At 41.3% G+C, this 22,842-nt stretch overlaps 2 protein-coding genes across 4 annotated transcripts in view; one reads left to right on the top strand and one right to left on the bottom strand.

The window, feature by feature from the left end:
- Positions 1-188: 188 nt before the first annotated feature.
- mrpl2 (mitochondrial ribosomal protein L2) lies at positions 189-4,706 on the top strand. 3 transcript variants are annotated; one of them, XM_037781609.1, is made up of 8 exons: positions 189-332; positions 763-849; positions 1,498-1,666; positions 3,024-3,165; positions 3,250-3,365; positions 3,454-3,564; positions 3,897-3,970; positions 4,063-4,706. In XM_037781609.1, exons 2-8 carry the CDS (start codon positions 775-777, stop codon positions 4,270-4,272), a joined length of 897 nt encoding a protein of 298 aa, XP_037637537.1. In that variant the 5' UTR covers positions 189-332; positions 763-774; the 3' UTR covers positions 4,273-4,706. The 3 variants fall into 3 exon arrangements, with proteins under 3 accessions (XP_037637537.1, XP_037637538.1, XP_037637539.1); XM_037781610.1 differs by having other exon boundaries at positions 279-332; positions 759-849; XM_037781611.1 differs by lacking the exon at positions 189-332 and adding an exon at positions 520-541.
- zmp:0000000755 (phosphofurin acidic cluster sorting protein 2) overlaps positions 4,551-22,842 on the bottom strand; it is a 55,727-nt gene continuing 37,435 nt past the window's right edge. The window contains exons 6-24 of the mRNA XM_037781555.1: positions 21,666-21,757; positions 20,828-20,908; positions 20,418-20,477; positions 18,775-18,926; positions 18,469-18,562; positions 17,309-17,392; positions 16,467-16,594; positions 16,138-16,270; positions 15,568-15,672; positions 15,241-15,347; positions 14,056-14,210; positions 13,848-13,958; positions 12,755-12,857; positions 9,558-9,600; positions 9,410-9,452; positions 9,022-9,160; positions 8,689-8,912; positions 8,196-8,309; positions 4,551-7,120 (exon numbers count right to left, since the gene is read on the bottom strand). Coding sequence (XP_037637483.1) covers positions 7,005-7,120; positions 8,196-8,309; positions 8,689-8,912; positions 9,022-9,160; positions 9,410-9,452; positions 9,558-9,600; positions 12,755-12,857; positions 13,848-13,958; positions 14,056-14,210; positions 15,241-15,347; positions 15,568-15,672; positions 16,138-16,270; positions 16,467-16,594; positions 17,309-17,392; positions 18,469-18,562; positions 18,775-18,926; positions 20,418-20,477; positions 20,828-20,908; positions 21,666-21,757 — 2,084 coding nt within the window. The 3' untranslated portion in view covers positions 4,551-7,004. The remainder of the gene's footprint in view (positions 7,121-8,195; positions 8,310-8,688; positions 8,913-9,021; positions 9,161-9,409; positions 9,453-9,557; positions 9,601-12,754; positions 12,858-13,847; positions 13,959-14,055; positions 14,211-15,240; positions 15,348-15,567; positions 15,673-16,137; positions 16,271-16,466; positions 16,595-17,308; positions 17,393-18,468; positions 18,563-18,774; positions 18,927-20,417; positions 20,478-20,827; positions 20,909-21,665; positions 21,758-22,842) is intronic.

Genomic DNA, 22,842 nt, shown 5'->3' on the forward strand with positions numbered 1-22,842 from the left:
AAAAAGTCTGAAAAAGGTAAAAATTTTGGAAAAAAAAAGTTTGAAAAATAAGTCTGAAAAAAAAAGTTTGAAAAATGTTGGAAAAAAAAGTATGAAAAAATGTCCGTAAAAAAAAAGCCTGAAACATGTCTATATATATATATATATATATATATATATATATATATATATATATACAAACAAGGGAAGATGGATAAAATAGAAGACACTCTAACTGGCACAGCTCAGATCCCAGAGTTGGAGTCACGTCATCAGTGCGCGACGCAGCGTGCAGGACTGTGAAGGACGCAGACCAGAGAAGCTTGTGATGAAATAAGAAGAAGAATATAAAGGTCGGTTTACTGTTTCTATTACACCAGGTTATGTTACAACGTAGACACGAGACAAGCGGCCAGTTCGGCTCAGTTTATTAAAACAGAAAATAGAAAGGAGGTGTATTTATTGAGCTAAGAGAGCTAAGAGAGCTAAGAGAGCTAAGAGAGCTGAGAGAGCTAAGAGAGCTAAGAGAGCTGAGAGAGCTCTAGCTCCTGTTTATGTGTGGGTAAGGTTACTGCACAGTGAGGGGGAGAACACACTGTTATATGGGATGCAATTGAAAGGTAGTAGGTGATGTTATGTTGTTGACCTGTAATGATTTGATACCTGCAGGCTTAGTTAAGTAAGAAGCTGAATTGAAAGCAGGAGAATATACAGTTGAGCTAATGTTGCTCACCAGGTAGTGAGAAACACTGCCAGCTGTCTGACTGTCTCTTCATCTGTCAGGAGGACGTGGTCATGATGGCGGTGTCGTGTCTAACTCGAGCCCTGCGCTCCCTGACTCTCTCCCAGCATGCTCTGCTCTCCTCTCAGGTAAACATCCACCATGTGTCAGTCATACTGCTGGAGATCTGAATCCTCATCACATCCACCATGTGTCAGTCATACTGCTGGAGATCTGAGTCCTCATCACAACCACTATGTGTCAGTCATACTGCTGGAGATCTGAGTCCTCATCACAACCACCATGTGTCAGTCATACTGCTGGAGATCTGAGTCCTCATCACAACCACCAAACAATCTCTATATAACATTCTATCAGATATAAACTTCACAAAGTTACGTTTATTCTGATGAGAAATGTTGTTATTGTTGTTATTCATATAATACATCATTTTAATGCTCTTGTAGTGCTCTTTATGTGAGAACTATCCATGGGCACATCAGATCAATATGACGTTAGTTATAAGGGCATTTGGAGTAGCATTCAGAATTTGCCCTATTGCAGTATTAGAGGTCAAAGGTCAAATGCTCTTGACCTCAGTGTCATGACAATGTGACTGATGGATAGATTATAGTCTAAGCTTTACAATGATATATGACTTCATGATATTCTGTATAGGTTACCCTCTTTTATACTGGATCTATGTGTAAAATGTCACTATGAGATCTGGTCCCTCCAAAGTGGCACGACCAACCCCCTGGCTCCTGGACTAATATATATATATAAATGTTTTGCAGGCGGTTGCACAGACCAAGCTGAGATCTCAGGTGTCCAGTACAGTCGAGCAGTGCAGAGGCTTCCTCACCACGGCCTCTCTGGAGCAGAACAGGACGTTTTGGAAGCAGAGGGAGAAATACACCATCAAGCCTATAGGAATGAAGAAGACAGGAGGCAGAGATCACTCAGGTAAAGACTGTGGTCAATGTGGAAGAATAGAATACATTATTGTGTGTTTGCCCTTTGTTCTGTTTTCACATAGATTAAAAGTAAGTGTACAAATCTCAAAGTTCAAAACAGTTTTCAGTGTCAATCTAGTCGAGGCCCAACTGGCATAAGCACAGACGGTTTTAAAATAGACCCGAATTTATGTAATCTGAACAGAGAAAAATCACCTTTTTTACAAATAGAATAAATATGATTAAAATCTGGCGCAGTTTGAAACAGTCTGTAGGCTGTCAGTGTTACTCCAGTTCAAGTTTCATTAAAGTAAGTGAGTAAAACAGCTTTTGAAGTAAACCTCTATCAGGTTATGTACAGTAGGAAAAACTGTGAAATTGTCCTTTTAGATTACAATTTTCACAAGTCTTGACCCGGGTTCAAATAGAGATAAAACAAGCAATTTGAAGATTTTATCTTGAGCTATAAGAAATTTCAACATTTTATACACCAAATGACGACTCAGGTGGATGAAGCACCTGAAAAGCATCACTTCTGTAAAGTACAAATATCTAACCAGAAAATGACTTAAGTAGAAGTTAAAATCACCTTTTAGAATATTACTTGAGTAAAAGTCACAAAGTGTTTGATATTTAATGTTCTTAAGTATCAAAAGTAATTCAGAATTTTGAGATATATGAAGTTTATTCCTCTTAACATGTTACACCACCTTAAAAGTGGAGGCTACATTACACCTGAAGAAAAACAAGGTCTTCAAAACTTAAAGGATTTAAAGAGCAAAATCCATTTTTTCTTTCCCTCGTTGTCGCATGTACCATGTAGCCTGATCTGACATGCAGCCTGCCTGGACTTGAGCGGAAATCAAAACTTAACTAAGGCTTTGAGAGGACTTCGTTTGCACTTGCCCATCATCACTTGTAATAGTAAGAAGTAACGAAGATGCTTAGGGGAAATGTATCAGAGTAAAAGTGCACATTTTATTTAGGAAATGTAGTGGAGTAAAAGTGACAGTTGACAGAAATATAAAAACTCAAGTAAAGTACAGATACTCCCAAAAAATACGTACTGAAATAAGTACTGTAACAAGTATTATTACTTTGTTATAGCTGAATAATTAATAATGAATTGTTATGTTGCAGGTCTGGTTTGAAAAAATGAAATCGAGCACCTGTTTTATCTTTTTTTGAGTATGATAATCACCTAATAATAATTTCCCCTCAGGTTTCCACTTAAGTCGTCAATCAGAAGTCAGGTTGAGCCTCGGGTAGAGGGCTGACAGCATGTATTTGCTTTTATAACATCTGTGGTACTTGTTCTGACTAGAGCTGAGTGCAAAGAGTCGCTCATCTTTCTTTCTGCCGTACAGGAAAGATCCGGACACATGGCATCGGCGGTGGCCACAAACAGAAATACAGATGGGTAGACTTCCAGCGGCTACGCTACGAGCCAACCAAAGAGGCCCAGCCCTTTGAAGAGAAGGTCGTTGAAGTGCGATACGACCCATGCAGGTGAGATCAGCTTTCACCCCGCTACACTTTGATTAACACGTATTTCTGAACACGCAGTTGATCGTCATAATCTGTGTTACACAGGTCTGCTGACATCGCCTTGTTGGCCGGAGGCAACCGCAAAAGATGGATTATTGCTACAGAGAACATGCAGACTGGAGACATTATTAAAACATCTGGAGTTATCGGACGCATGGCAGGTATAAGATCCAAACCTTCCCTCGAGATGATGGGAGTAAAGATGATCTGTATTTAACACAAAATCATACTTTTTGTTTTACTTTGCAGTCTCAGCCAATGAGGGCGATGCCTACCCACTGGGAGCTCTTCCTGTGGGGACGCTGGTGAACAACCTGGAGATCCAACCAGGGAAGGGATCAGAGTACATTCGTGCTGCAGGTGATCTATTATTTGCGTGTTTCTACTTTGTATTTCCTGAATACATGTTTAGACTCTTGTTTAGGATTGCTAATCGAACATTTTTTTTTGATTAATTAGTCTTTAAAATGTCAAAGTAGTGAATTACGCCAATTTTAATTTCACAGTCCACTTACATTAAGATTTGTTCCGTTACTGTGCATCCTTGTGACAGTTTCATGATAGGGATTGATTGTTTCTTTTAATATTTTCTGGAAAGCCTTGGGCATCTATAACAAGGTAACAGCTGCTGTAAAAACTTGACGGCTCATAATAATTCCTAAACTGAATGTTGTGGTTCATTTGGTTTTCAGGAACGACTGGCGTTTTGCTCCGTAAAGTCAACGGAACGGCAATCATTCAGCTTCCTTCAAAGCAGCAGGTTCAGGTGAGTTTATCTTTCTGGATTAAGATTCCTCCTTCTGTGTTAAAACCATGATCTGCTCTGAACTGAATGTTGTCCTCTCAACACACACACAGGTACTGGAGACCTGCATGGTGACGGTTGGACGCGTGTCCAACATCGACCACAATAAACGGATCATTGGCAAAGCCGGTCGCAACCGCTGGCTCGGCATCCGCCCTTCGAGCGGCTTGTGGCAGAGAAAGGGAGGCTGGGCCGGACGCAAGATTAAACCGCTGCCTAAGATGAAGATCTACGTCAACCTTCCCTCCATCTCCGCTACGTAACACGCTGGACTGTTTGTTGTCTCTTGCTTATGATGAAATAATGTTCGGATATAAAGAATGAATAAAGACGAGTTTGTACAGAAGATTAAAAATTTTATTAAACACAACTGCTTGTGAGAGCATGGAAAGAAACAAAACAATATAAAAATCCAAAACATATTTACATCTATAGTAAAACATGCAGAGTAATCCATATTTTTAGTGGTAAATTTAAAAATACTGTCATGTCATTTAAAATAGGGTTTGTGCAAAGACACTGGGTGGCATTTCAAGTAACAGGAACAATGAGATGGCATTTTGTAATTGTAGTTTGACCGTTAATGGAAAACTAAACACTGATGTTAAGAGTTAATTTAACAAAGTGAGCATGCCTGCTCATTGATCCAGTCCTGTAAAACACCCCCATGCTACCTCTAGATTTAGGGCAAAAAAAAAAAAAAAAGAGGTGAAATACATTGAAATACACTTGTCATTATGCCCGTTTAGTATTTAGAAGGCAAACTCACATGACAAATTCCCTCAAACAACTCTGCCCTGGCTAACACTTCACAGCCCCAGTTTACACATCTGTACGGGCCAGTTGGTCTCCCAACTAAAAGAAGATAGTGAACCCTTCAAAAAGCAGGAGACAAAGAAAACTTGACTGTGTAGTCACGGGCAGACACGTATGGTGGTAGCTGCAAAATAAGCTTTTCAACATCAAGTGGCAAAACAAAGTAACAGACGGCCATGACGGCGTTTCAGACCTAAAAAAAAAAAAAGGGTCATTTTGAAAACAAAAATCTGCCTTCTCTTGACTATAGGTAGTGGTTTACATTTCAAATATAACACCTCGAAAACAAAGTGTGTCCCAATTTGAGCTAAAATATGTATAAAACCACATGAAAGTGCATTAAAAAGTGAGGGAAATGTATGAGAAATGACATACCTAATAAGTGTTTTTGCATTGTACAACTTCATAGTTATGAGTTCTGGAAATATATTTGGCATTTATGTGGAGAAATAAAGGTAAGCTATTTGTGCTTTCAATTTAGTGGGAGTAGGAGGAGGGGGATTCACAATAATACATCTTGTATATATTTATATACATTACTAAAAAAGCCAGCCAATCAAAGCTTGTAAGTCTTCACTTTATAAAAAAAGCAACAGCTAACTCCTACAGAAGGCCCTTTGTCCAAAGGTTTCCTATTGCAAAAGTTTCACGTAACACTATTCAGGGAGTACCATCGAACATATAGCACACCTACACAGACACACACAGGCAGTGACTTGGACATCTGGCAAGACTCCATACACTTTTTCATCATATTTTAAAAGTAATTCAATACTTGCATTGTGCTCGAGACGACTGTCAAAACATGTTTCAAGTCCTACTAATTTGTAGTTTTTCCCCACAATAACAGGCCGACACAATACAGACGGAGCAACCTATCAGTATGTTTTAGGTTGGGTACTAGTTGCAGGTTCAGCCACGGTGAAGCGGTTATAAAGGACACAAAGGTAATTGCTTAAATAGGATGTGCACACGTTTTTGTAAATGCTTGATTACATTTAGCCAAATGTGGAGCACTATTTGTCCAAATGAATATCTCAGTAAATCTAAATACTGATCTCCACAGGGACCATGAAATACATTACGATTTTAGTTCAACATACTATAAAGTTTTGGCCAAGCCAAGAGCTCCGGTGGTTACACTGTAAAACGAACTTGACTTTGGCACATCACTGCACATCTGGAGACATCCAGTATTTGCCAAGTTCCTGCAGGTCTGTGAGGCGTCCCCTCTCAGGTGAACTGAACACGGGGCGGCTGGGAAACTGAAGAAACAATTCAGGACCTTGAAACAACACGACAATTCATACAGTCAAAACTAAATTTGGCATTCAGCTGTTGATAGTTGAAATATGGTTTCACGTTACCCTGTTGCTAAGTAGATGTTACTGTACAGTCTGAATGTACACTAACACCGATACAAAAGCACTTAACGATAATGAACTGATTAGATGAACGGTTACAAATGCTCCATAGCTACATTCATTATAGCTACCTTCAAAAATACCTAGCTTTAGTTGTTGTTTTGTTTTTTAATATTTGCTTTATGTGCTTAAAAGCAACGAGGCAAACAGAACTTTCTGTTCCTTTCTATAAAAATTGACCTTTGTTTTTGAGAAAGTAAAGGGACGAGTAAGAAAACTGAGCACTGAGTTAGAAGAGAAGGTTTCCATCTAGATTCACAGCAATATTCCAACTTTCAACAACAAACACAAACACGGTCTCAAACAATCTCACACACGCCACTGCACATCACCATCACACTCCTCCATTGTCTATAGAGTAACAATAAATGTAGGATTTCACAGAAATAATAAAATGTTAACAAAAACAAAGTGCAAACACAGCTGCCATTATCGAAATGTGGCAAATTGTCAAAATACCTCAAAATACCTCCGAGGCGGTAGCACAAATCTTACAAAATAGTACTTGTTCTTTTTGTAGTGTGTAAAAAACAACAACAACACCCAACAACATCGACATCAAAAACATCCAATTGACAACATGAAATTTGTGGTTGTGAGTCAGTAAGATTTCCACAGGAAAACTATTACTGCCGGGGGCCCGTTGGCTTTTCCTCTCATTCTCTGAAGCCTCTCAGTGAGACGAAGTGCAGCGGAGAGTCTGGTGGAGGTGGAGGTGGAGGTGGAGGTGGAGTGGGTGGTGGTGGCGGCCACGGTCACACAGGCTTAGTGTAACCAAAGATTCCCACCGGGAAGTGCTTGACATGTGTTGGCCACTGGGCAGCGAGCTGGAAAAACTTCACATCATTCCACTCCACTCCATCAATAGTGACTAAAAAGATGAAAAAAGGAAAATGTTTAAATGCACTAATTGAATAACACATTTAACATTACACAATAGATTAGGGCCCGGGGATTAATCATTTTATTTTCAATTACAATTTTGGCTTCCAATGATTATGAAAACAAGAAAATCGATATAAAACAATTATTGTGCTGCATTCTGTTTCGTAATGACGCTCTCGTTTTGTCTTGTGTTATAAATCCAGCGCACCTCACCTTTCCCTTACAGCGGAGCGCTGTCGCCCGTTTTCACCTTCGTTACTGACTGGAATATCTTTACCAAAATGTTGAATATATGTTTAGGAGTTCTCAGTAGGTGGCGGCAGTGAACTACGACATATTTGATCTAATTTATATTGGTCTAATTTATTTATTTTTACATATTATTTTATATATTTAATATATATGTTTAGTAGTTTTGAGTACGTTGTGGAAGAGCACTAACGTTACAAAATAGTTGCTTATTTATTTAAATATACTGTATATGCAGTATATATATAAAGTATTATATATTATTCATTTTATCAATTTTTTTACATTTATTTTTCAGTTGAATTATATTTAAAGTTAAAGAAAATATTAAAAAGACAATTTTTAAAAAGTTTGATAAATGCATAAATCAAATTAGATCATGGCGCAGATTAATGTGAGAATATGCATTTGACTTGTGTTTCTTTTCGTATTGTTCATTTCATATTAATATTATTTTGCATATAGGAATTATTTCATTTGTTGACCAAACTGTGACAATATTCATGTAAAAAAAATAAAAGAAATAAAATCTAATTATAAAGAAAGTTGAATAAATTCATGATGTTTCCAAAGTCAATGAGTTTTTGTGTTAAATAATCTCAATATTGCCCAAAATAATTGTGATTATGATTTATGCCATAATCGAGCAGCCCGACAATAGATGCTTCAGAATTAGCACTGCCAGCTGTTACAGAGCAGATCGTTTGTTTACATGACGGTTACTGAGCAGTATTGAGGAGGTCCTGACGTCAACACCAGATGGCAGTACAGCCTCAGCTGTGGGTTTGTGTCTGAGTGTCGGCCTTAGTTACCTCTCAGCATGGTGTGCTGGTGCTTGGCTGTGCAGATCAACCTGCTGATGCCATCAATCACTTGGCTCTTAGAGTCCAGCTCTTTCTCCTTGGGCTTCTTGCTGAGAAAAATCACTGGAGAGAGAAACAGGGAGGTATTCAAAAACACATTTTCTACACTTATATATTTGTTGTACTTAAGGGGAACTCCACCAATTGTATGTATCAAAGTGTGCTTACTTGGGGAGCATTACTGCAACATAATAGGAGTGTAATGCTAAATCTGTGGTGTGCTCTTTTAACCCTTCTCCAGTACAAAACATGTATAACTTCTCCCGACTCATCGGTCTTATGCACGGACAATTTTAGAACCAGAAACATTTGTCACGCTTTTTTGCAAAATAAATTGCAAATGCAATCATGTTGTGCTTTCACAGGAACATGTAAATGTGTTGTGATTATTAGGTTTTCAATTACTCTGATTTCTCTGTGGGTGTGTTTTTCTAAAGCGTACCTTTCTTGTTCTTCTCCTTGGTGACGACAGTCATGGCCATGCTGGGTGGGGGGGTGAGTTCCCCTCCACAGGGCAGGCGGCTGACTTGCAGTGAACGGAAGTTACTCTTCAGGGTGTTCTTCAGTCCCACGTCTCTCTTATCGCCCTCTTTCTTCTTCTCCGGGCCTTGCCACGTCCAGTAGTCCACCTGGAGACCCATCACCTCACTGCCCGAACACGGAGAGCTACAGAGGAAAAACACTACACTTGTACATCACTTTGCTACTGAAGCACAGCTCACGGTGAGACAGACCATAAAAGGATGTAGTTTGTTGCCGTGTGTTGTTGTCGTACCCAGCTCCAGAGAGGGCGGTGGACACAGAGGGAGACTGTGGGGGGGTACCCCCGATTTCCTTCCCATACGGACCGGCCGATGGGGGCGTTGGGGAGGACAGGATGCTTGTGTTGACCCCCATCGCATCATCTGAGTCCACTGCAAATTGGGGGGGGAAATAGTCTCATACACAAAGCTTCAAAGTAAAACTAAACATAGCCAGAAACAAGTAAATAAATGAAACAATATTGGGGTTTCTGGGTCATTCTCTTCTTTCCTGATCTGACTCAAGCGAGAGACATTTTAGTTTTTTTAAGTTTCTGTCTCAGCACATGGAATCAATAGTAAAATGTTAAACACACTAACAAAATACTACCACACCTTTAAAAAAACAATACTCTCCCTTACCTGAAGTTGAGAGGCTTTGCTCCACAATCCCAACTTTCACAACCTGCAAGATTAAAAAAACAAGGTTTCAGTGTGAAACTAAATTAAACACAAAATGGATCAACAATTCTGTCTGGCATGTTTGCATAACAAAAATAAAAAATCTTACCCCAATGAACGGCACAAATTTCTGACAGGAGTCCTCATCAGGGCTGTAAACAGAGAGAGTAAAGACGCTGTGAGTACGACCAGCTATGGGTTTTTACCACTTCAACACTCCAGAGGTAAACATGAACACTCAATGGTCCTGTAGGGAAGATGGCTGTGGCATGACCTGCATCATGTCCCATCGCAGCAGACATGGCACATGACTGGCTTGGGGTGAGATGGGGTCATCTTGGGGTGTCATGTTACAATGAGATGAATGGGAGGAACGCTCCTTACAACCAAAAGAAGACGGGGTCTTTCTTATCAGCCAGGAGCTATTTTTATGCACGGGACTAAAAGTGATAGTTTGGGAGGAGCCGTAGTAACCGCGTGGCTTTTTTACACTACTACTCTGAAGTGTTGAGTCACCGATTCAACTATACATAGCTATACAAAGATGGGAAAAAACAGTACGGCAATGCAAAAATGCACCCAATGATTCAGCAGGGAAGAGTTCAGATAGTCCTCTAACATGTGCCATCCAATAGTGTAACTCCTAAACTAGCCGGTGATTCTCTCCCAGTCTTTCATGAGCCTAAAAAATGGATTGCACCCACAGCAAACAACGGAGGACGAAGAACGCTATTGGCTCCCGTTTCAGCGCGGATACAAAACCGCCATCCCCAGCACTCTTACCACCTCTATTATGTCATTATATTTCAGTGATGTTAAATATTGCAAAGCAACGTGCAGCATCACAAGCTGCACAACAGCTAAAAATACTTAACTGCCAATCCTTTGTAAAGATAGGTATAACTTTGTTTTATATATATATTAGGGCTGTCATTCTATTTAAATCGCGATTAATCGCATCATTGGCCATAGTTAATTGTTATTAATTGCAAATTAATCACACATTTTTTATCTGTTCAAAATGTACCTTAAAGGGAGATTTGTCAAGTATTTAATACTCAAATATGCTTGCTTTATGCAAATGTATGTATATATTTATCATTGGAAATCAATTAACAACACAAAACAGTGACACACCCACGTAACCCTCACAGGTTCTGCATTTAGCATAAAAGATATGCTCAAATCATAACAAACTGCAGCCCAACAGGCAACAACGGCTGTCAGTGTGCTGACTTGACTATGACTTGCCCCAAACTGCATGTGATTATCATAAAGTGGGCATGTCTGTAAAGGGGAGACTCGTGGGTACCCATAGAACCCATTTACATTCACATATCTTGAATGGATTCCTTAGGTTTTCCAGTTTCATATGACTTCACTCTGGCTTTAAAACCCGCTGAGCCCTCTGAAAGCTCGATCGCAGTAATGAGTTAAAGAAATAAGTGGCAATTAAAACAAATTTGCGTTATCACGTTAACGTTGACAGCCCTGATATATATACATACAGTTAGTAGTATTCATGTAGTTTAGAATGAGAGGGAGATATCATATATTACCAATGATATTATTTCTTTTGACTGATATTGAATATCTGATTTGCCTCGCAGTGGTCAAAGCAGTCAATAATATTGAGCCAAAGTTCATAATTATGTAGCCACTCCTCAGGTCAAACCAATACAGCCCTGCGATTCAAGTCACCATAAAATCTGAAACAAAACGTTCTGCTGTTTTGCTTGTGGGTCGTTCTAAATGACTTCTAGTCATATAACACTGATATTGCTGGATGTATGAGCCAGAAGACCATTCCACTTTGTAGATATTTGGGGTTGTTTTAAAGGTTGTTAGGCAAATCTTCACAGCAACAACACACAGGACGGAGTAAGAATTAAAAGTCACAGCAAACCAAAGACACAAGTCAGGACAGAGTGCAAAGTGAAGTCACAGTGAGTATATCGAGTGTGAAAAGGGTAATGTTAAGACACAGCAAGGAGCTCAAGCCAAATGGAGGAGAGAAAATAGGGAGGTTCAAAACAAAAACAAGAGTTGAGTTAGATACCTGATGTAAAAATCAAAATACAAACTTCTTTTCCTTGAATGCAAATCAAAGGGGAAAGGGGGAAGAAGGAATGCAACAGTGTTAAAACTGTGTGTTGTGTTTAGTACCTGCGGACCAATAGGAAGCCACTCTTACAAAGGGGGGAAGGGTTTGGTCAAACCTCAGAGAGAAAACCAACAAATGCACACAGAAACTAGTGTGTGTGTGTTTTATTAATGTATGTGCGTGATTGCATGCATACGCATTTAACTCTCATCCTACCAACCTATTTAACATACAAGGACTACCGACTGGAGTCCCTGGGGACCCAAGAATAAACTACTGCAAGGAACAATCATCATAGCAAAATGTTTTTTCTCAACATTATTAGTTATGTAATTAATGTCAGAAAAAAACAGTTTATTATTATTTTAGGAAAATAGACAGAGCACATGAGGACATGAGGTCGGTCTTTATTCTCGACTATTTGATAGTGACAGTGATAGAAGAGGGAGAGGGAGAGGGAGAGGGAGAGAGAGAGAGAGAGAGAGAGAGAAAGAGAGAGAAAGAAAGAGAGAGACAGAGAGAGAGAGAGAGAGAGAGAGAGGATGACATGGGGCTGCAGGTCGACTTTTGCGCTCTGGTGAAAAAAACGATCCCCTCGTTGGATGAGGCTGCATTTGAGATGGAGTTAATTGATTTCCAAACAACCTCCCTGGTCAGCGATACGCTCAGAAGTGCGGAGTCTGGGAGTGCCTTTCGCTCAGAGGAGTACAGCACGATCAAGAGTATTTTATGTGCTGACAATGTTCCCTTCAACCCAGGGCTGGTGCGTCCATATAGGCAAACTAGGCAACCGCTTAGGGCAGCACTTTGGCAAGGGCGGCAAAATGTGGGCCAACTATTTGGTACTCCTTTTTGTTGAAATCTGCTCTGTCATTTTTATCGTGAACATGACGAACTGTGACTGGTGTTCTAGCTCGTAAAACATTGTCATTGTGTGGGACATATGCTTGAACACAATAAGCACCATCACCTGTCAAAATACCACGTTTAAACATCTTCCTCATGCAGTTTAACTGATGATCAGTTGTAGTTATATTTGTTCTGGGGCTTGTTTTTAATGAAAAATACACATACTAAACATTGACATCAGTACTCCAAGTTAGAAATCATGCTAAAAACGAGCACAAAGAAGCACAAAAACATGCGTACACATACACAAACATATTCACTACATGATGCTCAAATACTCAAAGTTACTTTACCTCTTCTGTTTGTAGGTGAGCATTGCTTCTGAGATGGGGAACTGGTGGGACACGTTGGCACCGACCAGATACTGAACGACTCGTCCTGCTACATCTATGTTGTCTGCAGGGAGCAGGGAGACAGATTGTTAACAACATGCCTCTCCTGTTTCATGTCTGACTAATAAAGCTGCAAGACAACTGATGCAAATGCTAATTTTCACATACAGCAGATCGCTAGAAGACTGTGCATTAATCATTTTTCATTCCACTGAATTAAGGAGGTGTGGGGGGGGGAGGGGGGGGCGAGTGTAAGATGTCATTAAAAAATGTGGGTGAAGTCAGCCATACGACCAATAAGATGAATTGCGTGTCAAACAGAAGAGCTGTGGGCCACATGCAGCCCGAACTACAAACCGGCTGATTTTTAATGTCAACATATTTTGACCTATTGCCTCTCTGCAGTTTAAACTAAGTCTCCTTGTGAAAGAAAGCACTCACAGCCTTTCCTATCCAAACACTGCCTTTTGTGCTGCGATGGCAGCTTACGTCAAGGATAGAAGAATAAAGGAAAAAGATTATCCTTTCTTTAGATGTTTTATTTTTTTCTTGGAAACCCCTTTTGAGATGATTCAACATGTTGTGTGGGACTGCAACTCTTGCACCCATGGGGTGTAAATTAAGTGAATTAATAGGTGGGGATGGGTGAGGATTATCGGGCTTGTCTGGGCAGAACAAGTGAGAATTGAGAAAAAGGGATGGGAAACTTAAACATAGATGTGTGTGCCTGCCAGCAAACAATTACAAGACTTACAAAGTGCAATTTTGACTGTCTTTGGGGTAAATATCTGAGTCAGACTTCTGACAGCCTGCTGGTCTTCTTAAGCAGCAGCAGACCGTTTACAGAGAGGAGGAGGAGTAGTGCCATTATCTAGAGCCATTCGCTACACTGCAGCAGGCTGTAGCTGTCTTTTGCAATTGGAGGAAAATCTCTTCTTCCCATCCATCAGCCTCTGACCCGTACTCTGACCCCATTTCTTTCCCTTTCAAGTTTGCTGAACATTAGACACGCAGACTTGCTTTGTAGCCAGACACCAGAGCGATGCATCCTAACCTGAGGCGGGCCGTTCCGTCCTGCAGAACAGCTCCCTCCACGCAGTGTCCATAAAGATGCTGTTGAACCTGCTGTCAAAGGAGGCCACATACTTTGCCAGGGGATGAGAACCTATGCAGGAGAGCAGAGGAAAAGTATAAAACAATGCTTACAAAATATGTAGCATGTTAGGCTGGTATTAAGTATTAATCCTGGATGACAGACTTACCTATGGGGATCACCAGGAAGCGTATGTAACTGAGCCAGTCAGGCGTCTTGTTGGCCAGCTGCTCCACAAAGAACCTCAGGATGGTGCTGAGGTAACTCTGGTCGCCTGCCACGGCCACCTTCATCGTCGGTGGTGTCTGTGCATTGCAGTTACAGCTGCAAGGGTTAAGATGAGAAGAGGAGGCATGAGTAATTATGTGAAAGAGAGAAATCTTGAAAGATGTGGGTCAGAGAGAGTGTATGAGAGAATTCACGGCTGTCAGAAGATTTATATCTCCTGGTTTAAAACCGGTCTTACTTTTAATTGAGAGCCAGATTATGTCATGTTACAATTTGTAATACCAGGTACTTGCAAGTATCTGCAAGTCTTTCTGAAGTTAAACCGAATATTGCAACAGCTTTTAGATCATAATTCTACAATGACAGACAGAAGACCAATTTCATTTTTAAAATGAGTCTTTAAAAAAAGAAATTCAAGTCCACTCAACTCAGTTTAGCTGGGTTGATTAAATGCTCAAAAAGGCATTAAACCCCCACATTGTTTTTTCACAATTTTACGTCTTACATGTAAATATGTGCTGTAAGATATTTAAGTAGTTTTAAGGAGTGTGTTAAGGAATTTGTATGTAAATGCTTCAGGATTTGAGACATTATGAAGGAAGATGATAATGTTCAATAGCAGAACGGGACCGTGGGTTTTAAAATGTCCATTTACAAAGTGACAACTTTTAAGGAAAACCCCTGCAGCCAACTAAAGCAGCGACACCCCATGACACAGCCCCAGCTGGAGTAAACAGGTTTACTGAGGAGCAGGTGTGTAAAGGGTGGAAAAAGTTGCAGTTCAGCTGGATTAAAGGGAAAACAGGTTTAACAGAAGCAGCGTAGCAGACTGAGACAGCCTCAGTCTCCCACTGACATGACATCCTGAGGAGACAGCAGCCGAGCAGATGGATCCAAGAGAGAGAGAGAAGAAGGCTGAACTTCAGCTTTTCATGAGAAAACAGGCACATTCGGATAGAATGGGTTCATGGACAGAGGGAGCTTCAGCAGCGTGAGCGATAGCGTCCTGCAATTATCTGGCAGCGAGCCACCATAAATATACATAGTTTAGCGAGATAACATGCAGCAAGATCACACTTTCCGGTGTCATTCAACCAATGCATGTGCATGTATGTATGCGACTCACAATCTCTGGATGCGAGTAACGATGGTGTTGAAGGCAGCCTGAACATCGGCAGCAGAGCAGGTGGACACAATGGGCTGGCCCTGTTCATGGAGCAACTCCGATACATACTGCACAGAAACACACATGAGAGGGACACGATGAGTTAATGAGTATGCAAGAGGCAGGGTTGATCGGGTTGGAAAGTAAGCAGGAAAAACATGCCACTGTGGTACAACAGTATATTTTGTATTTTTGCAATAATGTCAGGAAATGCTTGTCGCAAGTAAGCTCTATCCTGTCTGACCCAAGAATGTCTACTGTATATATGAAGGGATGAAAAACACACACCTGTCCTTGCCACTCCATGGTGTTGATGAGGATGATGCTCTCTGGCAGACGTTCGTCAGAGATGAGGATCTGGTTCAGCTGGTCATACACAGACTTCCTGGGAACCTTTGAGACAAATGAGAAGCAGAGAGTCTGAGCACATTTCCATAGGACTAAAAGCATATGTAAAGAATAGGGCTGTCAAAGTCAACGCGATAATAAGGCGTTAACGCTATTTTGTTTTAACGCCACTAATTTCTTTAACACATTTGCGCAACTTGCAATTTTTAGGTTGTAGCAGGCTCAGTTTTAAAAGTAGATTGAATGAATATGAAACTAGAAAAACCTAAGAACTCCATTGGTACCAACCATGTCATACTAGATTGTGGCGAAGGAGGCTAAATAACGCTCCAAACGTGCGCTAAATTTTGGCGAGGAAAAACTGGCATGGCCAAATTAAAAGGGGTCCCTTGACCTCAAGATATGTGAATGAAAACAATCATAAGATTAATCAAGATTAAATATTTTAATCGATTGATAGCCCTTATAAAGAACACTGCAGCTTGATATTACATTTTGCGAGGTGTTTACCTGTGCTATGAGTCGTGAGTCTGGTGAGCACTCGCTCTCCATGCTGCTGGTCCTGTCGCTCTGGGCCTTGGAGTTCTGTCTGTCTTTCATGGAGGTGCTGCGAGGACGCCTCTGCAGCCTGTTCTCCACTTTACTGAGGAGGAGACGAAAACACAAGGAGCTCAACATACATGACAGACAGAGCAGGGAACCGAATCAACTGGGCTCAGATGTTAACGGTTTCATAAAAATTGTTGAGGAAACACCCATTCCAAAATCTTAAGTATCTTGTGCACATACTTGACATTGTCTTGTGTGCATGTTTGCAGATGTAGTGATCAGCAATGTACCTGGGAGACATGTGGTTTTGGGACTCCGTCTTGCAGAGCTTGCCAACAGTGCTGGTTATCCGTTCAGTGTTGACATCCCAGCTGCTCACCTCCCCCGGCACTGGCCCGCTGTCGTCAGTCTCTGGCTCCTGAACCAAAAAGGGAGGGAGCAAAGAGGACAATGCTGATGTTTATCGTACAACACTGTCACGTCCCATCTACTGCTACATCAGTGTCTCTCGCAGGTTCTGGTACATTCTGTATTCTTTCTGTGCATTAGTGTGTGGTGCATCCGCAGCCAGCATTTTAAGAGCAAGAGCTGAAGTGGGGAGGGAGGTAGAAAGGTGCTGGCCTGGTGACTAATTGAGCTGAGCTGTTGAGGTTGGAGATAATGATACGAGCCCACCATGACGGACGAAAAAAGTAGTGGTCTCTTAGCAGAAGGCTGCGGGTTCCTGCAGTTTTTTTAGATATTCAGATTGAGCTGGGTTAGTGGAGCGGTGCAACGTGCCGGCAGCCGCGGCGCTCAGAGGGGGAGCTGAACAACGTTAGACTGACCCGACAGCACAACAACAAACACAAACACCCCTCTTTCGATCCTCATCAGTAAGGATTTATCCAACATGGGGCTGCCTTGTCTGCTCTACTGATCCATAATGGATGACTGTGCTGTTTGGTTTGCCAGCCCTTGCATACTCCCTCCCTCTTTGCTTTTTCCTGGAAAACAACAAAGACCCATGGGGGGTAAGGGCACTCAAGTGGAGAGGGTAGGGAAGAATCGGAGAAAGACATGCTCAAGGGAGATTTAGTTAAAAACAAACAAACACAACAAAAGTAAAACTACTGCTGTTCCAAAAACATACCCCGACGGTTGTATCTGTGATGCTGTCATCTTGATAACGGGCCCCTTGCACTTTACATCTGTCCACGGTCAGAAAGTCTCCACTCTGCAGGGTAAACACACACACACACACATTAGACCATTTTAACCATTGAGGGCACTTCTCTGGTGAGTATAAATGACAAAATGTCACAGCTCCTTACGGGGGGGGGGCTATGCTCCATCTGCTCAGGTCAAGATTGACCACTCTTAAGAAGCGTAGCTGGCCAATTTCACAGTGGCAGCTCCACACAGTCGAGATTGGTGGCGATGGCAGAGCTGGCGAGAATAAATATCTCTAAAAGCATCTATATGTTTCAGTACGGCTGCCTACTAACACACGAACCCCCAAAAGAATCACTGACACACTTGTGTGCTCAAGTTTGTGTGACTGAAAGTGTTTAAGTGCATCTTGCAACATCGAGCTTCATTAATTTCAATATTAGATCAAAGGCTTTCCATTTTGCCTGCAAGACGCGTTTATGAAGTTCGACTGGAGACATTTATTGAGCAAAATGGAGGGCTATAGCAGTCTGAAATGCTCCGGGCTGTTTTATTACAGGCTAAAATGGATTCCCAGATATTTATAAACAGCACTCCCTCTCTAACCATCAGACTCAACATGTCTCTCTCTCTCTCTCTCTCTCGTTCTCTCGTTCTCTGTCCTTGTTGTTTCCAATGGGCCATAAATCTAAGAGTTCAGGGATTGTGCCATGCAATCTTCTCTCTCGAGCATATTTGTGTCTGTGTGTGTGTGTGTGTGTGTGTGTGTGTGTGTGTGTGTTGATGGTGGTGGAGAGGTCATTTTGTGTCGGTCCCTATAAATACTAGAGGGCTGTAGGGGTGAAGAGGGTAAGGACTGCAGGCCCTCCCATCCTCCTCTGCAGGGGTGTGAGCTGCATTGCGCTCATGCTCAGAATATCTTGCCCGTAGTATCATGGTAAGTTCCTGGGAATCCCTGAACCACAATAAGCACAGAGGACTGCCAGACATTTAAACACTGCCCAGGGGCAAGTCCTTTACGTAACACTGTTTACAAAAAGAGCCTCACCAGCGGCCGAGAGGAAGACCTTTATGGGTAAACAGCGGGGCTGAAAGGCATCTGACGGGTTATTTTAATAGAGTGTCTGGTGATCAACTTACAGGACACGACAGCTCTCTCTGCTGGCTTTTTTGGCTGTGTATGCTTCCAATTTCTGTCTGAGAGCTGGAGTGAGACATCCCTTCAAAAAACGGCCTGAAAACAGAAACAAATATTTGAATTAGAGAAAATTAACAACTTGGAAAAAAATGCTTTAATACTCTTATCAACATGGGAGTGAGCAAATTTGCTGCTTTATGCAAATGTATGTATATATTTATTATTGGAAATCAATTAACAACACATAGAAATATGAGATCATTTATGAAAAGATGGCCTTTGAGGGACGGGGGTGAGTCCAGACATACTTGAGTTTGGGCTTGGGCGTGCTCAGGACGCTCTCGTTGTCCTCCATCTCTGGCCCACTGTCACTCTGGTTGTACACCTCCAGACTGTCGTAGAGTAAGTCCAGATCCTCCTCCACTTCCTGGGTCTGGTCAACTGGGTCAGAGTCCAGGACCTGCCGCACAGCATAGACACATCATCAACACATCAGTACACTGTAATCAGGGATTTGTAAACATGGCCATTGAGTAAATAAGTGTAGGGAGTGACTGGTGCTGTGCATTAACTAATCACTTTCACAGCTTGGCTAATGGAGCCTAAAGAATGAAGGTGAACACTGAAGGCTGTAAAATGAGAAAATCTATGCTATAAATACACCCCTGCCTTGGTCCTAAGCAGGCCAATTAAAAGGTAAGTGAGTGCTAGAGAGCTAAGGTGCTGAGCCTTGATCTGCCAGCTGCACAGTGGGGATGTATATCATAGGAACTGCACACAGACAGGCTTGTGGACTAATCAGGTGATTAATGCCACTCCATAAGTGCAGAAGCTGGCAGGGAGCAGATAAACACAGTCTGTCCCCTCTCCTCTTCCCGGCTATGTATTTATAGAGCTGTAGCCCTGCACACTGCCCGGCCACAAGGAAGGGATTAGAGACAGGGAACGTGATAAAAGATCATCGGGCCACCTGGAGCTTCCAGAAGCATCCAGCAAAACACAACTCGGATAGCCTAGAGGCTCTTGTAAGCATCACTAGGTTAAATCACTCACACAAGTGCCTTAGTCCCCTTTTTTAAAAGGTACATATAAACCTAAAGGGATGAGTAAAAAGGCAGAGCAAATCCTCATCCCGTCTGAAAACCTGTATAGTTTAAAATAGACTTAATCTTTTATCTTTTAATCTTTTATACATCTTTCTTGTTGTAATCTATGGAGTGTTTTTGATGTCAGAAAGTAGAAGAAAGAGGAGAAACGAGGCAATGGATATCTCAATTATTCCAATAGATTTCACAGTTCAATAGGAATTATTATCATTATAATAATGACCTAACACAGATTATGTTTTAATGGACATCTAGGGGTTGTTGCACACAAATGGTCGACTTCCTGCTGATGACCTGATTACAAGCTATTATGTAGAATCCGCGGAAACATTTATTCGAAAAGGACTTGAGAGAAGAAAAGCAAACCTAAACAGGACAAGCATACGAGCCGACATTTATTACTAGATTAAGTGGTGGAGAATAAGGTCGTTAATGGATTCCGCATACGGATCACCGCTAATGGAAATGTATGAATCATACATCCTTGAGCACAGAGGTAATACAGCCTAGCACCGTAATGATGCTTGTACCTCTGTTGTTGTGGTGTTGATTTCCTCACAGGCGATTCTTCTCCAGTCAGGAGCACATTACACGCAGCAATATGCTGTTCAGACAGTCAATACTGAGATTGTTTTCTCCTGCCCCGAGGCCAGTTTAATAACTGATATGTTTCACAGCTGACTTGCTAAAAGCTTCATAACAGAAGGACTGAGAAATCCCAGGCGTGTGCACTGAGAAGGATGCTGTACCCCTCAAAAATTCCCCACGTCATTTGCTTTGACATTGAACATCTTCTCCAGGGTGTCAATCAAAAGAAAAAGGGCAATTATTCTTTTCACACTCACCTCATCTGTTACCTTGAACCTCTTCAGCAAGGCCACAAACTTCTGCTTGAAGTTAGGTTGCTGTAACAGATAAAAAAAACATGCAATTATGAGAAAAAGAACCCCCTGAAAAGGGAATAACTGTCATCATTAAATACGCATGACAGCTGGGCTCGGGTTTATGAGTTCTCCCAGTAGCTGGCCACTGGATTACTCATTCACCGTCACTCTATGTAAAGACCATTATAATCAGTCCAGTGAACCCACAGTGTTCATTTACGTGCTCATCCGCATCGTCCTAATGGCTCGGACAAATGGAACACAGTGTGTGCTTTTCCTTTAAAAGCTTGTACGACAGCAAACACAGGTCTTGAGTTATTCTCATAGTCAATGATTGGCAAGCATAAAACTCCATGTGGTGGAAAACTAACCCTGGTCATGGACGTGGTTCGGATCATTTTCCTCCGGGCTTTCTTGGGCTTCCTGACCTCGTCGTCTTCATCATAAAGATCCTGAAATACAGAGAGGATGGATGAAACATGTGAAATCTCAACATAATTGTGACCCTACATTACTACCTAACTCACCCACAAATTGACCATTTGTATATCAATTATTCACCCCGTCTCATTTATCCAGTCGTATGCTCAGTACTTCCCAAACACATGCATCTTCGCTAAAACCTCACTATGCGCATAAACAGACTCACTCCTGAGCAGGCGCGCTACTTGTCCGTGCAAGCGTTTAAAATATTAAGGTTTTAGCGAAGATGCATATGTTTGGGAAGTAGTGAGCGTACGACTGAATAAATGAGACTTGGATTATACTGCACGAGATGTGTGAGAGTTTGTAAACAGATGTTTTGATATAATTTTGCTGTTGTTAACCCTGACCCCCATTTACTTCAATTCATCAAGACTTTTTTCAGTTTTTGATTCTTCGTTCACCGTGGAGGCACGCGAGAAAAACGTTTTGCTTCACTAATTCAAGGTAACACAGGGTGAGTAATTGATATACAAATGATCATTTTGTGGGTGAACTAAGTATTCCTTTAAGCTAAATGTAGACAATTCCTTATTATACAAACCAAAAACTCTGAAAGGACAACTGCTTTTTTCTTATATAACATTACTAGTGTACTATGTAACAGCATGTTCAGTATGACAAGTATTGTAGTAGTAGAAATTGTATTCATTGACGTCCTTATATGTATTTAATTTCGCCGGGTACTGCAGATTAGGTTACACCTTAGCATTTTCTGGCACTGACCTGGCCATGAACTGCGTCATCGCTGGCTTCCTGCTCTGACGAGTAGCTGTCATCGTCTTCCTCGGAATAGTTATCCATGTCTGGGGAGCGGTCTGGAGGTAGGCAAGCACAGAAAAAAAACATCAAATACAGGGACACATTATATTGGGAAGCATTACATATATACAGATTAAAATATGCAGGTTTCCCACAGACACATCTTTTTAAAACTTGGGCTGAGAGAAATGGGGTTTACGTGGCGAATGAATGAATTCCAAGGTCACTGCCTCACTAGTGCTCTGCTGAAATTGTCTTTGAGAATAAAGATAGACTACAGGAAAAACAAGCCTCCTGAACTCAATAAGAAACAATGTTCTTATACTGCTATTTGAATGCAAACGGTGTTAAACATAAAAACAGTATAATTCTCTTCAGTGTATTGTTTTTTTTTTCTTCCCACAAATCAGTTTGAGCCCCAAAGACCATTTTCCATCTGGCGTGGATAAAGTTGCTTCATTTCCTGTCCTACTCTACAGAGTTCATCAGTAATGAATTGCTTTGACTACTCGGCAAGAATAATGAACAGAAACTGGGGTAATGCAAAAACATTTTCTGCGCACACAATTAAATGCTGAATGTGCTTGCTGAAATGTAATGAAAGTCTTGTTATATGTAAATTAGATTGGGGAGCTCTTTTTTTTGTGATCCGTGTCTCACATTCTGATTAAATTTTAATGACATTTCAATGGTTGAAGATTTACTATTGTTTAATGTCAGATTTTATTGGTTTGAACAGCCAAATTCCTAAAAAGGCAGATTTGACTGCGTGTTTGACAGCTGAGGACAGATGAGACGATGGAGGATCTTTTTTTCTTAACTTCTTTTTGCCTGTGAGACATCCTGCTCTATGCTCTTAGATGGGATGGATGTTATTAAGGATCACTGCAGAGGAGAAAGGCGAAAGATAAACATCTTTCCTTCCCTCGGAGTGACACTAGTATAATACTTGGTGCATGAGCTCATCTGTTATGTTTGAGCGGCCTCCTTAATAACATCCAGAACAGCGAGGGATCAGCATCAGCAGGATGGAGGCGTGGAGTCCGAGCAGGGCCCGGTATTTCTCCCCGTCCAGAATTAGAGCAGTGTAAGGTAATAGGCCCTAAATCGGTTCAACTCTCAAATCAACATTACAACCATA

Source organism: Sebastes umbrosus, chromosome 10 (genome assembly GCF_015220745.1).
Source record: "Sebastes umbrosus isolate fSebUmb1 chromosome 10, fSebUmb1.pri, whole genome shotgun sequence".
Lineage (NCBI taxonomy): Eukaryota > Metazoa > Chordata > Actinopteri > Perciformes > Sebastidae > Sebastes > Sebastes umbrosus.